Source organism: Gopherus flavomarginatus, chromosome 4, assembly GCF_025201925.1.
Source record: "Gopherus flavomarginatus isolate rGopFla2 chromosome 4, rGopFla2.mat.asm, whole genome shotgun sequence".
Classification (NCBI taxonomy): Eukaryota; Metazoa; Chordata; order Testudines; family Testudinidae; genus Gopherus; species Gopherus flavomarginatus.
Genome location: NC_066620.1, coordinates 3,400,968 through 3,416,571, shown reverse-complemented (window position 1 = coordinate 3,416,571; position 15,604 = coordinate 3,400,968). Strand labels below are relative to the sequence as shown.

General features: G+C 63.4%; 1 protein-coding gene across 4 annotated transcripts in view; it reads left to right on the top strand.

Moving 5' to 3' along the window:
* The window catches only part of LOC127049856 (cullin-9-like), a 49,992-nt gene extending 34,766 nt beyond the window's left edge, over positions 1 to 15,226 (top strand). For all 4 annotated transcript variants that reach the window (XM_050951154.1, XM_050951153.1, XM_050951152.1 and 1 more), the window contains 12 exons: positions 1,240 to 1,415; positions 2,568 to 2,701; positions 2,782 to 2,967; positions 3,641 to 3,756; positions 5,206 to 5,388; positions 5,926 to 6,083; positions 6,461 to 6,674; positions 7,582 to 7,753; positions 8,028 to 8,176; positions 12,712 to 12,829; positions 14,439 to 14,635; positions 14,719 to 15,226. In XM_050951154.1, coding sequence (XP_050807111.1) covers positions 1,240 to 1,415; positions 2,568 to 2,701; positions 2,782 to 2,967; positions 3,641 to 3,756; positions 5,206 to 5,388; positions 5,926 to 6,083; positions 6,461 to 6,674; positions 7,582 to 7,753; positions 8,028 to 8,176; positions 12,712 to 12,829; positions 14,439 to 14,635; positions 14,719 to 15,006 — 2,091 coding nt within the window. In that variant the 3' untranslated portion in view covers positions 15,007 to 15,226. The remainder of the gene's footprint in view (positions 1 to 1,239; positions 1,416 to 2,567; positions 2,702 to 2,781; positions 2,968 to 3,640; positions 3,757 to 5,205; positions 5,389 to 5,925; positions 6,084 to 6,460; positions 6,675 to 7,581; positions 7,754 to 8,027; positions 8,177 to 12,711; positions 12,830 to 14,438; positions 14,636 to 14,718) is intronic.
* Positions 15,227 to 15,604: the final 378 nt, after the last annotated feature.

Sequence of the window (15,604 nt, the reverse complement as noted above, 5' to 3'; positions counted from 1 at the left end):
CCAGGAAGAGGGGTGCAGGGCCGGACTCCCCCACACTCCGTGACACACCTGATGTGCTGAAATTACCTCTGGGCCAATTTTTCCTGCCAGCTTGGGACTCCAGAGCCCTGCCTGGTTGAGCCAGACACACTAGCCTGCTGCAACCCGACCCAGCGTCTGGTCCACGCCCCAAAAGCTACAGACTTAACTGAAAACAGCTCAGCAGGTTCCCTGTCTCCTGCACCCAGACCCTAATGGGGGAGACCCTAAATAAATCCATTTTACTCCCTGTAAAACTTGTGTAGGGTAAATTTATAAATTGTCTGCCCTCTATACTCTGATAGAGACACACGCACAGCTGTTTGCTCCCCCAGGGAGTAATCACTTACTCTGGGTTTATTAATAAACAAAAGTGATTGTATTAAGTCTAAAAAGTAGGATTTAAGTGGTTTCAAGTAATAACAGACAGAACAAAGTCACCAAGCAAGAAACTGATTACAGGTAATATCTCACCCTCAGAGATGTTCCAATAAGCTTCATTCACAGGCTAGACCCTTCCTAGTCTGGTCCATTCCTTGTTCATTCCAGCAGACATGTCAGGTGGTAAGCAGGGGCTTTCTCCTGACTGGCGACCCCTTTTGTCCTGCTCCACTCCCTCTGTAACTTTGGCACAAGGCGGGAATCCTTTGTGTCCCTGGTCCCCACTCCTCCTAAATGGAAAAGTACCAGATTTAAGATGGATTCCAGTATCATGTGACATGGTCACTTGTCACTGAAAGACCCCCAGTCTCCATTCCCCATGGGTTGGCCCACACCTACACAGGTATATAAACCATTTACAGCTGATTGTCCTAGTCACTGGGAGCCATCACGATTCTAAACCACCATTAATGGCCCACACTTTGCATAATTACAACAGGACCTCAGAGTTATACTTTATATTTCTGGCTTCAGATCCAAGAATGATCCATGCGTACACGTAGGAGGGTCATGTTCAGTAGGTTATAAGCTTTGTTCTGATCCCTTGCAAGAGACCTTTTGCATACAGCATATTCCAGTTACATCATAGTCACACTCATAAGCATATTTCCATAAAACGTCGCCCCTCGGTCCCTGTGTGCGGCCGAGCTGGGCCCTGGCCTCCCTCGCCCCCCGCAGGGCCTCTACGGGCAGCGAGAGGCCTGGCCCAGGGGCGCCCCGTGGGGAGTCGCTCGGCCTGGCAGGCCTGTGTCTAACCGGGGGGGTTTGTGCCCTGTGCAGGGTGGCATTGACACGCGTGTGCGTGGCATTGAGATCCTGGGGCCCAAGCCCACCTTCTGGCCAATCTTCAAGGAGCAGCTGTGCCGGCGCACGTACCTGTTCTACACCACCCGGGCGCACACGTGGTGCCAGGAGATCGCGGACGAGCGTGTGCAGCTGCTGCAGCTCTTCAATAGGTGAGGCCTGTACCCAGGGTCCCCTCAGCCCTGAGCAGAGCCCCCGGCAGTGCCCTGCCCTGTGTGTGTCTGTACCCGGGGTCCCCCCAGCCCTGAGCAGAGCCCCCGGCAGTGCCCTGCCCCGTGTGTCTGTACCTGGGGTCCCTCCAGAGTCCCCGGCAGTGCCCTGCCCTGTGTGTGTCTGTATCTGGGGTCCCCCCAGTGCTGAGCAGAGCCCCCGGCAGTGCCCTGCCCTGTGTGTGTCTGTACCTGGGGTCCCCCCAGAGCCCCTAGCAGTGCCCTGCCCCGTGTGTCTGTACCCGGGGTTCCCCCTAGTACTGAGCAGAGCCCCCGGCAGTGCCCTGCCCTGTGTGTCTGTACCTGGGGACCCCCCAGCACTCCTGGCAGTGCCCTGCCCTGTTCTGTGTCTGTACCCGGGGTCCCCCCAGCGCTGAGCAGAGCCCCCGGCAGTGCCCTGCCCTGTGTGTCTGTATCGAGGGTCCCCCCAGCAATGAGCAGAGCCCCCGGCAGTGCCCTGCCCCGTGTGTGTCTGTATCGAGGGTCCCCCCAGCAATGAGCAGAGCCTCCGGCAGTGCCCTGCCCTGTGTGTGTCTGTACCCGGGGTCCCCTCAGCCCTGAGCAGAGCCCCCGGCAGTGCCCTGCCCCGTGTGTGTCTGTACCTGGGGTCCCCTCAGCCCTGAGCAGAGCCCTCGGCAGTGCCCTGCCCTGTGTGTGTCTGTACCTGGGGTCCCCCCCCCAGCGCTCACCGGGGCCCCCGGCAGTGCCCTGCCCCGTGTGTGTCTGTACCTGGGGTCCCCTCAGCCCTGAGCAGAGCCCCCGGCAGTGCCCTGCCCTGTGTGTGTCTGTACCCGGGGTCCCCTCAGCCCTGAGCAGAGCCCCTGGCAGTGCCCTGCCCTGTGTGTGTCTGTACCCGGGGTCCCCTCAGCACTGAGCAGAGCCCCCAGCAGTTCCGTGCCCTGTGTGTGTCTGTACCCGGGGTCCCCTCAGCACTGAGCAGAGCCCCCAGCAGTTCCCTGCCCTGTGTGTGTCTGTACCCGGGGTCCCCCCAGCGCTCACCGGGGCCCCCGGCAGTGCCCTGCCCCGTGTGTCAGTACCCAGGATCTGCCCCCAGGGCCCCACCAGTGACTGGCGCGGGTGTCTCTGCTGCTGCAGGCTGAACTGTGCGCTGCGACATGAGCAGGTGTTCGCCGATCGCTTCCTTCCCGATGACGAGGCGGCCCAGGCTCTGGGCAGAACCTGCTGGGAGGCCCTAATCAATCCCTTGGTGCAGAGCATCACCAGCTCAGGTACCGGTTCCCCAGCCCGGCTCCCCGCTGCCCCCAGCCCGCCCGGCCCGACGGCTCAGCCTCCCCCTCTGGCCTTGCAGATCCCAGCGGCGTCAGCCCCCTGGCCTGGCTCCTGAGCGAGTACCTGGAGAACCTGGAGACGGGCCGACGCGCCAAGAGCCGCGCCACCATCTTCAACTCCCGCGTGCGGCGCCTGAGTCACCTGCTGGTGCACGTGGACCCCGGTAGCCCGGAGCCCGAGGAGCTGAGAGCCCCAGTCAAAGCCAGTAAGGGCCCCTGCCCTGCGGGCTTTGGGGCTGGTGCCAGGGTGGGGCTGGGGGAGGAGGCCCTGGGGTGCTGAGTGGAGAGAGGGCTCTCCGGGCTGCCTTTTGCACGTCCTGCCAGAGCCGGGCGCTGGCGCTGAGCTCGGTGTGACCCTGTGTGTGCCCGATGCCCGCAGGCGGGGGGCCGTGGGAGCGCACTCTGTGGGGCAGGCAGGTGGGCAGCCCCTGGGCCTGGTGCAGCAGAGGCTGGTCCTCAAGGCCCTGGGGCCGGGGCGTAGGAGACAGACGTGGGGGCCTAGCCCAGCACTCAGAGCCGTGGGTCTGGTGCCCACAGGTAGAGCCGGCAGGTGCCAGACGCCCCTCTGCAAAGGCAGCCTTGTTGTAGGGGGCAGGGTCCCAGCCGGGCGTGGCTACTCCACTGCCCTGGGGTCCCTGGGGCTGGCTGGCTCCAACTCGCCCCGAGCTCCAGGCTTGGCCCTGCGCCCCCTCACTCAGTGACCGTGTGGGGCTCAACCGGGCCCATCCGGCTCCCGGCCGCCCCTGCCTATTGCCAGCGAGCTGCCCTCCCTGGGGGAGTGCTGGGAGGGTCGGGCCCTGCCCTCGCCCCACAGGCGGCTTTGGGGTCGGGGAGGGGGGTAGTGCTGGGGCTGCTCTCACGCCGGCCCCCCCTTGGCAGACGGGAAGAACGGGAAGAACAAGGAGACGAGCTCTGGGGCCACCAAGATGTCGGGGAAGAAGCCCAGCAGCATGACGGGGATTACGCAGTGCTGGAGGGGCGTGGTGCAGCAGCAGGTGTGGGGGGGCTGATGGGGGAGGGTACGTGGTGCTGCAGCAGGTGTGGGGGGGCTGATGAGGGGGGGCGTGGTGCAGCAGCAGGTGTGGGGGGGCTGATGGGGAGGGTACGTGGTGCTGCAGCAGGTGTGGGGGGGGCTGATGGGGAGGGGCGTGGTGCAGCAGCAGGTGTGGGGGGGCTGATGGGGAGGGGCGTGGTGCAGCAGCAGGTGTGGGGGGGCTGATGGGGGGGCGTGGTGCAGCAGCAAGTGTGGGGGGCCTGATGGGGGGCGTGGTGCAGCAGCAGGTGTGGGGGGGCTGATGGGGGGGCGTGGTGCAGCAGCAGGTGTGAGGGCGGCTGATGGGGGGGCGTGGTGCAGCAGCAAGTGTGGGGGGCCTGATGGGGGGCGTGGTGCAGCAGCAGGTGTGGGGGGGCTGATGGGGGGGCGTGGTGCAGCAGCAGGTGTGGGGGGGGCTGATGGGGGGGCGTGGTGCAGCAGCAAGTGTGGGGGGCCTGATGGGGGGCGTGGTGCAGCAGCAGGTGTGGGGGCGCTGATGGGGCGTGGTGCAGCAGCAAGTGTGGGGGGCCTGATGGGGGGGCGTGGTGCAGCAGCAGGTGTGGGGGGGTGACGGGGAGGGGCGTGGTGCAGCAGCAGGTGTGGGGGGGGCTGATGGGGGGCGTGGTGCAGCAGCAAGTGTGGGGGGCCTGATGGGGGGGCGTGGTGCAGCAGCAGGTGTGGGGGGGTGACGGGGAGGGGCGTGGTGCAGCAGCAGGTGTGGGGGGGCTGATGGGGAAGTGGCGTAGTGCAGCAGCAGGTGTGGGGGGGCTGATGGGGGAGGGGGCGTGGTGCTGCACCAGGTGTGTGTGGGGTGTGACGGGGGAGGGGCGTAGTGCAGCAGCAGGTTTGGGGGGGCTGATGGGGGATGGGCATGGTGCAGCAGCAGGTGGGGGGGCTGATGGGGGAGGGGGCGTGGTGCAGCAGCAGGTGTGTGTGTGGGGTGACGGGGGAGGGGGCGTGGTGCAGCAGCAGGTGGGGGGGTGACGGGGGAGGGGGCGTGGTGCAGCATCAGGTGTGTGCGGGGGGTGGGCGTGGTGCAGTGGGGGGGCAATGGGGTGGTGCCCATCCGCCTCCCGACCCTGCATGGGGGTAGCAGGGCCCCCATCCACCTCTGTCTCTGCGGCTCCTGCCCCAGGCCCATGGGACACTAGATGCGGAGGACTCTACCCACGCCTGGCCCATCCTGTCCCCCTGGGACCCTACCCACCTTCAGGGCCTCCCCCATGCACAGCCCACCCTGTATTCCCTGGGGCTGGCCAGGCCCTCCCCCCGGGGCCCTCCCCACGCCTGTCACGTCCCGTTTCCCCTCCCCCCCGACACCTGTCCCGGCCTGTCCTCCCCCGGCCCCCAGCCTGTACCTCCCCACGGCCCTCCCCACGCCTGTAACCGTGTGCCGCCTGCCCCTGCACAGGTGAAGCGGTTCCTGGAGTCGGCGTGGCAGGGGCCGGACTTCGTGGAGCGGTACTGCCGCCTCTACCGGGGCCTGCGCAGCGCCATGGAGGAGCTGTTCGGGCAACAGACGGCCTTCGCGCTGGCCCTGCGGCAGGGCTTCTCCGGGGGCCTGCTGCAGCTCTCCTTCCTGACGGCCATGCACGTGAGTGGGGGGGTGCCGGGGGCTGGCCTGGCCCTGGGGGACGAGCGTGGGCCTCAGCAGAGCTTCCAGGCTGGTCGGCCTGGTGCCAGCCCGCCGGGCTAGAGGCTGCTGTGCCCCAGTGGGGGTGAGCCCCTCGGCGTCGGCTCTGCCCAGCCACGCTCCTGGCTGCTTTCCAGAGTCCGAGGGATCCCAGGTCATGGGGGTCTCTGCCAGCTAACCCCCCTGCGCTAATGCCGTCTAGTCCGCTCCTGTTCCAACAGGCCCCTCGCGCCCCCTTGCTCAGCGCCCAGACACGCAGCTCCCATGGCCCCGCCTCCCCCAGAGCCTCTCCCCCATTCTGCCTCCCTGTCTCCACGGGGGGTGACCCCTGGGAATGACCCCGGCTCCTAGGGAGTGGCCCCTCCCCCTCTCCGGAGAACGACCCCTCTGTAGGACTGTTCCCTCCCCCAGAGCCCCCCCATCATGTGAGCATCACCTGAGCTGTGGTAGGGGAGCCGCCCGAGAAGGCCCCCTGGCAGCTGGCGCTCTCCCCCACAGGTGAGCGAGCAGTTTGCTCGCTACATCGACCAGCAGATCCAGGAGAGCCAGACGGACGTGGCCAACGTGGAGTCGCTGCACCGGCTGCAGCAGAGCCTGGAGCCCATCCTCTTCCTCTCCGGCCTGGAGCTCGCCAACACCTTCGAGCACTTCTACCGGTGAGGGGCCCCAGCCGTGCCTCCTGCCCGGCCTGGGCTCTGTCTTGGGCCCGTCGCGTCAGCGGGTGCTGGTGCCTGGCTTGTCTTGGGGGCTCTGGCTCGGCTCGGGCCGTGGGCTCCCCAGAGTCCAGCCGGACCCCGGCCACCAGCCCCGAGCCTGTGTGCCCAGCCGTGGGTGGCAGGGGGGCCGCAGGGCACCGCAGGGCCCCCAGGCTGGGTCAGGCCAGGCTGCGGGCTCCACAGCGCACGTGCCAGCTGCCGGCCGGCTGGGACGCCCTGCTCCAGGCCATGGCAAAGGCATGGAGGGGCCGGGGGGGGGTTCCGGGATGGAATTGGGGGTGGCTCTGGCCCCGCCCTGACGCCGGCTGCCGTTGCAGGTATTACCTGGGCGACCGGCTCCTGGCCCAGGGGAACGTGTGGCTGGAACGGGCCGTCATTGAGCAGATCGGGCTCTGCTTCCCCAATCGCTTCCCCCAGCAGATGCTGAGGAGCCTGAGCGAGTCGGAGGAGCTGCAGCAGCAGTTCCACCTTTTCCAGCTGCAGCAGCTCGACAAGCGCCTGCTGGAGCTGGACGTGGGCCAGGACGACGCGGTGAGAACCCTGGGGGGAGGGTCTGCGCCGTGCCCCGCCCTTACCCTTTAGGGGCGGGGTCTGCGCCGTGCCCCGCCCTTACCCTTTAGGGGCGGGGTCTGCGCCGTGCCCCGCCCTTACCCTTTAGGGGCGGGGTCTGCACCGTGCCCCGTCCTTACCCTTTAGGGGCGGGGTCTGCGCCGTGCCCCGCCCCTACCCTTTAGGGGCGGGGTCTGCGCCGTGCCCCGCCCTTACCCGTTAGGGGCGGGGTCTGCGCCGTGCCCCGTCCTTACCCGTTAGGGGCGGGGTCTGCGCCGTGCCCCGCCCCTACCCTTTAGGGGCGGGGTCTGCACCGTGCCCCGTCCTTACCCTTTAGGGGCGGGGTCTGCGCCGTGCCCCGTCCCTACCCTTTAGGGGCGGGGTCTGCGCCGTGCCCCGCCCCTACCCTTTAGGGGCGCGGTCTGCGCCGTGCCCCGCCCCTACCCTTTAGGGGCGCGGTCTGCGCCGTGCCCCATCCTTACCCTTTAGGGGCGGGATCTGCGCCGTGCCCCCTCCCTTTTCCGGGGGGGCGTGGCATGGTCTGCGCCGTGCCCCCTCCCTTTTCCGGGGGGGCAGGGCGGGGTCTGCACCGTGCCCCCTCCCTTTCCCGGGGGGGCGGGGCGGGGTCTGCGCCGTGCCCCCTCCCTTTCACGGGGGGGCGGGGCGGGGTCTGCACCGTGCCCCCTCCCTTTCCCGGGGGGGCGGGGTGGGGTCTGCACCGTGCCCCCTCCCTTTCCCGGGGGGGCAGGGCGGGGTCTGCACCATGCCCCGTCCCTTTCCCAGGAGGGGCGGGGCGGGGTCTGCGCCGTGCCCTCTCCCTGCCCCGGAGGTGCTGCAGACGAGCCCCTGGCAGGGAGCCTGACTCCTGGCACCCTGCTCCCGTCCCCAGGCGATGGAGGAGGAGCCGGCCGAGCCGGAGGAGGAGCCGGAGGTGAAGGTGCTGGCCCTGTCCCCGCGCTGCTGGACCATCTCCCCGCTCTGCTACCTGGAGGATCCCAGCAGGTGTTTCCCGCAGCCCCTCGGGGGCTACTTGGCGCGATTCGCCGACTTCTACACCAACAGTGAGGCTGGGGGCAGGGCTGGGGGGCGGTCACTGTGCCCCATCGTGGTGGTAGGGAGCGGCGTGTGATGGGGGAGGGAACACTGGGGGGGGCCTGTGACTGGAGAGAATGCACCGGCGGAGGGTGGGAACAGGGCTAGACTGAGCAGTGGGGTGAGCTCCAGCCCCGCCTGGGGGCGTGTGGCTGCGGGGGGCGGGGCAGCCCCAGCTGGCTCAGGGACCCCACGGGCCCGGCTCTCTGGTGGCTCTGCTGGGACTGGCCGCGTCTCTTGCAGGTCAGAACCGGTTTGGCCTGGAGCACACGAAGCCGCGGCGCCTGCAGTGGACGTGGCTGGGCCACGCGGAGCTCCAGTTCGCGGGCAGCACCACCCTGCACGTCTCCACCCTGCAGATGTACATCCTGCTGGGCTTCAACAGCGCCCAGGTGGGACCCCCGCTCCCTCTGGGGGGTGGGACCCCACAGCTGGTGCAAATGGGGCACCAACTGCTCCTGTCCTTGCAGCAGAGAGAGTGCCTTCCCCCCAGCTCATCCGGTCTGTCCTCCCCCCTGGGCAGACACCCTCCTTCCCTCGTCCCTCCCCCCACCCCCAAGCTCATGGATTCTCTTCCCATCAGAAGCAGGAAGCCTGCTAAACAACCAGTGGGGCCCCTGGACGATCGAGATACAAAAGACGCGCTTAAAGATGATAAAGACATTGCGGACAAACTAAATGGATTCTTTGCTTCAGTCTTCACGGGTGGGGATGTTAGGGAGATTCCCAAACCTGAGCCGGCTTCTGTAGGTGACAAATCTGAGGAACTGTCCCAGATTGAGGTGTCACTAGAGGAGGTTTTGGAATTAATTGATAAACTTAACAGGAACAAGTCGCCAGGCCCAGATGGCATTCTCCCAAGAGTTCTGTAAGAACTCAAATGTGAAGTTGCGGAACTATTAACTAAGGTTTGTAACCTGTCCTTTAAATCGGCGTCTGTACCCAGTGACTGGAAGTTAGCTAATGTAACGCCAATATTTAAAAAGGGCTCTAGAGGTGATCCCGGCAATTACAGACCGGTAAGTCTAACGTCAGTACTGGGCAAATTGGTTGAAACAATAGTGAAGAATAAAATTGTCAGATACCTAGAAGAACATAAATTGTTGGGCAAAAGTCACTATGGTTTCTGTAAAGGGAAATCGTGTCTTACTATCTATTAGAGTTCTCTGAAGGGGTCAACAAACATGTGGACAAGGGGGATTCAGTGGACATAGTGTACTTAGATTTCCAGAAAGCTTTTGACAAGGTCCCTCACCAAAGGCTCTTACGTAAATTAAGCTGTCATGAGATAAAAGGGAAGATCCTTTCACGGATTGAGAACTGGTTAAAAGACAGAGAACAAACGGTAGGAATTAATGGTAAATTCTCAGAATGGAGAGGGGTAACTAGTGGAGTTCCCCAAGGCTCTGTCCTAGGACCAATCCTATTCAACTTATTCATAAATGATCTGGAGAAAGGGGTAAAAAGTGAGGTGGCAAAGTTTGCAGATGAGAATAAACTGCTCAAGATAGTTAGGACCAAAGCAGACTGTGAAGAACTTAAAAAGATCTCACAAACTAAGTGACTGGGCAACAAATGAAATCGAATGTGGATAAATGTAAAGTAATTGGGAAAAATAACCCCAACTATACATACAGTCTGATGGGGGCTAATTTAGCTACAACAAATCAGGAAAAAGATCTTGGCGTCATCGTGGATAGTTCTCTGAAGACGTCCACGCAGTGCGCAGAGGCGGTCAAAAAAGCAACCAGGATGTTAGGAATCATTAAAAAGGGGATAGAGAACAAGACTGAGAATATATTATTGCCCTTATATAAATTCATGGTATGCCCACATCTTGAATACTGCGTACAGATGTGGCCTCCTCATCTCAAAAAAGATATACTGGCACTAGAAAAGGTTCAGAGAAGGGCAACTAAAATGATTAGGGGTTTGGAGAGGGTCCCACATGAGGAGAGATTAAAGAGGGTATGACATTTCAGCTTGGAACGGATGAGACAAGGGGGGATATGATAGAGATATATAAAATCATGAGTGATGTGGAGAAAGTAGATAAGGAAAAGTTATTTACTTATTCCCATCTGTCGTGGAGTCACCAGCCAGTGCTCTGGAACTGCTACCCACAAAGCCAGTCAGGACTTTGAGGAGCCTCCTCTCCCCTGGAGCAGACTTGTTCAGGGCAAGAAGCTCACACGGCTTCACCTCCTGGGTCTCTCCTTGGAGCATTCAGCATCCTCTGCAATGGCCGAGGGTTTGAATTTGGATCCAGGGAACCAATCGGCTAGGATGGAAATGGTCAGTGAAAATGCAAATGACCTGGCTGGCAGGTGGGAGGGGCTGCTGGGCTCAGGATACCTGCCTACCTGTAATCAGCCCCCTGGGGCTGAGTGGGACAAAGGGATGTTCCCCGCCCCCTGCACACCTGAGCTCACAATAGCTCTGATGCTGTGACCAAACCCTCGGCCATTGCAGGAGCAGGGCCTAGATCCTGTCCCAAAGAGATACAGTCACCCCCCAACAGGGCCTGCCAGCCAATATCCCGGAGAACCCCAACGACCAGCCAGCCCAACCCCTCCTGGGTCTGCACAGGGATCCGGGCCTTAGGCAGGGCGAGGGGCTTCACCCCGGGGACCTTCACCCAGGTCACCCAGCCCCTCAGCATCTGCGGCTGCACCACCCCAGTTCTCTCTGTCCCAGGGTCCCGCCCCCGAAGGCGTGTTTTCCCACTGACCCCTGGGCAGCCCCCTATGTCCCTCTGCTCCACCATCGCCAGTCCATGCTGCTGCTGTTTCTCCTGCAGCTTTTCCTCGAGCTCTTGCTCTCTCGGACTCTGCTCCCATCCTATCCATCTCCGATCCCCTGATGGGGAACCTGATTGTGAAGACCCTTGTCTGGTTGGGGACCAGACTCTCGGGAATGCCTGGCTGCTGCTCCCAGATCCTCTTGTAGCCCCATCTGGGTCAGGAATCTGCTCCTCAGAGCGGTCCTTCTCCTCCAAGTGCACGATTAACTGTGCCTTGGTGAACGTCCCCATGCGTAACCCTCTCTTTGTGCACAGGATCACAATGTCCTTCTTAAGGAGATGGTGACAGGCCATCACTTCACCGTTCCCAAGTGGCTCAGGACTCACAGGCCTGTGTGCTCTTGACTCCCCCATGGTTTCCAGGAAGAACCCCTGGTGTGCCAGCCCTTCTCGTGATCGCCACCTCTTTGCCAGGGTCGAGCTGCAGACTCCTCTGCCCCTGGGACTGCTCCTGCAATCCCCAGGGGAACCCTGCTACTGCAAAAATCCTTCTCTCTCCCAGGGTCGAGCGGCAAGCTCCTCCGCCCCTGAGACTGCTGGCTGCAGTCCTCAGGGGGACCCCGTTACTCCAACAGTCCTTCTCGCTGGTCACACACTCCCAGAGGTTAACTGCCCCCTGAAACCGTCCCTCTCTGAGCCTTCAGCACGCCTGGTCCTCATTATCCCTCCTTTGTTTTACTGCTCCCCAGTCACTTACTGCAAGCAGCGCCATTCACGGGGTGCAGTACATCCCACCACTGCCATCAGTTGTCACGGAGTCACCGGGCGATGCTCTGGAACAGCTCCCCACAAAGCCAGGCAGGACTTTGGGGAGCCTCCTCTCCCTTGGAGCAGACTTGTTCAGGGCAAGAAGCTCACACGGCTTCACCTCCTGGGTCTCTCCTTGGAGCATTCAGCATCCTCTGCCCCTCTGTGCGCTTCCCACAGCGAGCCCGCCTCAGTGGGGTCCTGGGGAAGCCACAGGGTCCTGCACCCCCACTTTGCAGTCAGACGTGACTCTCAGCCAGCCAGTAACACAGAGGTTTATTCGATGACAGGAACAGGGTCTAACACAGAGCTTGTAGATACAGCGAACCGGACCCCTCGGCCGGGTCCATTCTGGGGGGCAGTGAGCCAGACCCCCACATCTGCCCTCCACTCCTTGACCCCAGCCAGCTCCAGACTGCAACCCCCTCCTGCCCCTCATTCTCTGCTCAGTTCCTTTCCTGGACAAGGAGGTCACCTGACCTCTTTGTCTCCAACACCTTCAGCTGGCACCTTTGCAGGGGAGGGGCCCAGGCCATCAGCTGCTAGGAGACAGAGTGCCAGGCATTTAGGTGCACTGGCCCTTTGCTCTGTAGCAACCATACACCCTAATCCCACCACCTAGATACTTAAGAACTGCCATGGGGACACTGAGGCACCAGCACCGTATTCAGAGAAAACATTAAGAACATTCCCCGTTCGCCACACCATCATACAAGAACTAGGGGTCACCAAATGAAATTAACGGGCAGCAGGTTTAAAACAAACAAAAGGAAGTTCTTCTTCATGCAGCGCACAGTCAACTTGTGGCACTCCTTACCTGAGGAGGTTGTGAAGGCTGGGACTATAACAGGGTTTAAAAGAGAACTGGATACATTCATGGAGGTTAAGTCCATTAATGGCTATTAGCCAGGATGCGTAAGGAATGGTGTCCCTAACCTCTGTTTGTCAGAGGCTGGAGATGGACGGCAGGAGAGAGATCACTTGATTCCCTGTTCTGTTTATTCCCTCTGGGGCACCTGGCTTTGGCCACTGTCAGTAGACAGGATACTGGGCTGGATGGACCTTTGGCCTGACCCACTATGGCCGTTATGTTCTCCACAGCCCTGGTCCCTGCCCCCCTGTGGCCCAGGAGCTGCTGAGAAGCAGCCGCTGTGTCCCTTGGGTGGCTTGTGCCAGAGGAATGGGTGTTGTTCTCTCTCCCCTTTGCCCCTCCCCCACAGGCCCCAGCGACCTCGCCCCCATGCCACGGCCACCAGAGACTTCGCCCCATTGCCCGAGCCCCTGGGCTGTGGCCCCAAGACACCTGTCCTGGCCCCCCAAGCTGTCACCCCATCGCCTGCCCCTGCCTATTCACTTCCTGTCTCCTTTGCTCTGCAGGAAGTTGCTGTGGAGACCCTGGCCCAGGCCACGGGGCTGTCTCCTGTCCTGCTGAGCCACGCACTGAAACCTCTGACGGGAGAGGCCGGGATCCTGACCCAGAGCCTGCCTCAGGGGGGTGCGTATGGGGGGACTGGGCGGGGGGGGTTGAGCCCTGTCCCTGGGTGGTCCCTGAACAGGGTGACCACGGATGGAGCCCTGGAGCCCCTGCGCTGGGGCTGGTTGGGGGGTGCGGAGGGTTGGCCGGGCAGGGCTGGGCCCAGGGCAGGTGCCAGGGAGCATGGGGCTCGTCTGTGAGCTGGAAGGGGGTTTGTGTCTGGAGGGGCCAGTCTCCAAGCAGGGCTGGGGGAGCGGGGAGGGAGAACTGATCTGGTGGGTGTGGAGGGGCTGGGGCTGCTCCCCAAGCAGGGCTGGAGGGGGCATGGTGGGGGTATGTGGGAGACCTGGGGCTGGTCCCCAAGCAGGGCTGGGGGGCGGGGAGGAGGGAGAATTGGGCTGGTGTGTGTGTGTGTGTGTAGGGGCTGGTCCCCAAGCTGGGGGTGGGTTCATGAGAGAGACGGCACGGGTTGGTCCCCAAGCAGGGCTGGAGGGGTGGGATGTGTGTGGGGGGGCATGGAGGGCTGGGGCTGGGGAGGTGGGCTATGTGGGGAGGGGCCATGGAGGGCTGGGGCTGGTCCCCAAGCAGGGCTGGAGGGGTGGGATATGTGAGAGAGGGGTCATGGAGGGCTGGGGCTGGTCCCCAAGCAGGGTTGGAGGGGTGAGATATGTGAGAGGGGGGTCATGGAGGGCTGGGGCTGGTCCCCAAGCAGGGCTGAGGGGTGGGATATGTGAGGGGGGGCATGGAGGGCTGGGGCTGGTCCCCAAGCAGGGCTGGAGGGGTGAGATATGTGAGGGGGGGGCATGGAGGGCTGGGGCTGGTCCCCAAGCAGGGCTGGAGGGGTGGGATATGTGAGGGGGGTGGCATGGAGGGCTGGGGCTGGTCCCCAAGCAGGGTTGGAGGGGTGAGATATGTGAGAGGGGGGTCATGGAGGGCTGGGGCTGGTCCCCAAGCAGGGTTGGAGGGGTGGGATATGTGAGAGAGGGGTCATGGAGGGCTGGGGCTGGTCCCCAAGCAGGGCTGGAGGGGTGAGATATGTGAGAGGGGGGTCATGGAGGGCTGGGGCTGGTCCCCAAGCAGGGTTGGAGGGGTGGGATATGTGAGAGGGGGGCATGGAGGGCTGGGGCTGGTCCCCAAGCAGGGCTGGAGGGGTGGGATATGTGAGAGAGGGGTCATGGAGGGCTGGGGCTGGTCCCCAAGCAGGGCTGGAGGGGTGAGATATGTGAGAGGGGGGTCATGGAGGGCTGGGGCTGGTCCCCAAGCAGGGCTGAGGGGTGGGATATGTGAGGGGGGGGCATGGAGGGCTGGGGCTGGTCCCCAAGCAGGGCTGGAGGGGTGAGATATGTGAGGGGGGGGCATGGAGGGCTGGGGCTGGTCCCCAAGCAGGGCTGAGGGGTGGGATATGTGAGGGGGGGGCATGGAGGGCTGGGGCTGGTCCCCAAGCAGGGCTGAGGGGTGGGATATGTGAGGGGGGGGCATGGAGGGCTGGGGCTGGTCCCCAAGCAGGGCTGAGGGGTGGGATATGTGAGAGGGGGGGCATGGAGGGCTGTGGCTGGTCCCCAAGCAGGGCCGGTGGGTGCTGGAGGAGCCGCTCCCTGGGCATGGCTGAGTGCGGCTGTGTTGGTCCCAGGCGTCCTGCGTCTGAACGAGGCGGCCCTGGCGCGGGCAGCTGGCCAGCGTCTGTGGCTGCTCCCCAAGCAGACGTACCTGAATGTGGAGGATGACGAGGGAAGCACCCTGGAGAGGAAGAGGAACATCATCTGCTGCCTCATCATCCAGATCCTGAAAGGGGAGAAGGAGCTGCACATCGATAACCTGGTGTTCAGGGTACGGGGTCCTGGCAGGCGAGCGGCCACACGGCTCCGCGCCCCGGCAGCCTGAGTAACTCTGCCCTCTCCCCCCCACCCCAGGTGATCGACGCCTGTCAGAAATGGGAGTCTGGCCCCGCCCTGAAGTTCCTCAGCTTCTGCTGCAGCAGCACGGACGTGCTGTCCTGCACCCTGCACCTGCTGAGCCAGGGCTACCTGCGGCGCCAGGAGGACAACCCGCAGCTGCTGGAGTACGTCTCCACGGAGCCCACGCCTTCCCGCTCCCTGCCCCTGCAGTGCCCCCCCCAAGTCACCTTCCAGACTGTGGAGATCAAGACAATGCCCAACACAGCCTGCGCCAAGAGACAGACCTTCTCCACCTTCAGGTAGAAACGGAGTGGGGCTGTGTGCCCGGGCCAGACGGGCATGGACACAGCGCTGCAGCCCTGCTCCCTGGGGTGCCAGAGCCCCAGTCACAGGCAGTACATTGGCTGCCCACGCTCCAGACAGGAGAGCAGCCCTGCCTGGGCCCAGCCACGGCCCCTGAAGCACGAGACACGATTCCCAAGGGCTCGGGGTTTTTAATTTAAATAAAACAGCTGTGCTGCTCTGTGCCCTCCCTGTGCTGATCTGTGCCCACAGCCCTGGGCCCTACTAGGGAACGGCCGAGCTGGCACCTCACCCCCAGCGTGCAGGGGCTTGGGCACAGCTGGAGGTTATGGGGGGCTCCCTCCCTTGCCCTGGTGAGCCTGGGGCCAGCAGCCCCATTAGGTTAGTGGCAGAAGTGAGACATCCGGCTCCGTCGGCAGCTCCTGATTCTCCTGTGTGCCTGGGGGTCAGCGTTGACAGCAGGTCCCTGGAGCTGGCATGGCAGTCCTGCCCCCTGGCTGGCGTGGTCTCCCAGGAGCTGGGCTCCGGGCAGTGCCTGGCGGCTGCAGCAGCCATAGCCATGCACGGTTTGTAGGCCCCCAAGCCCCAGCGCCCGCCC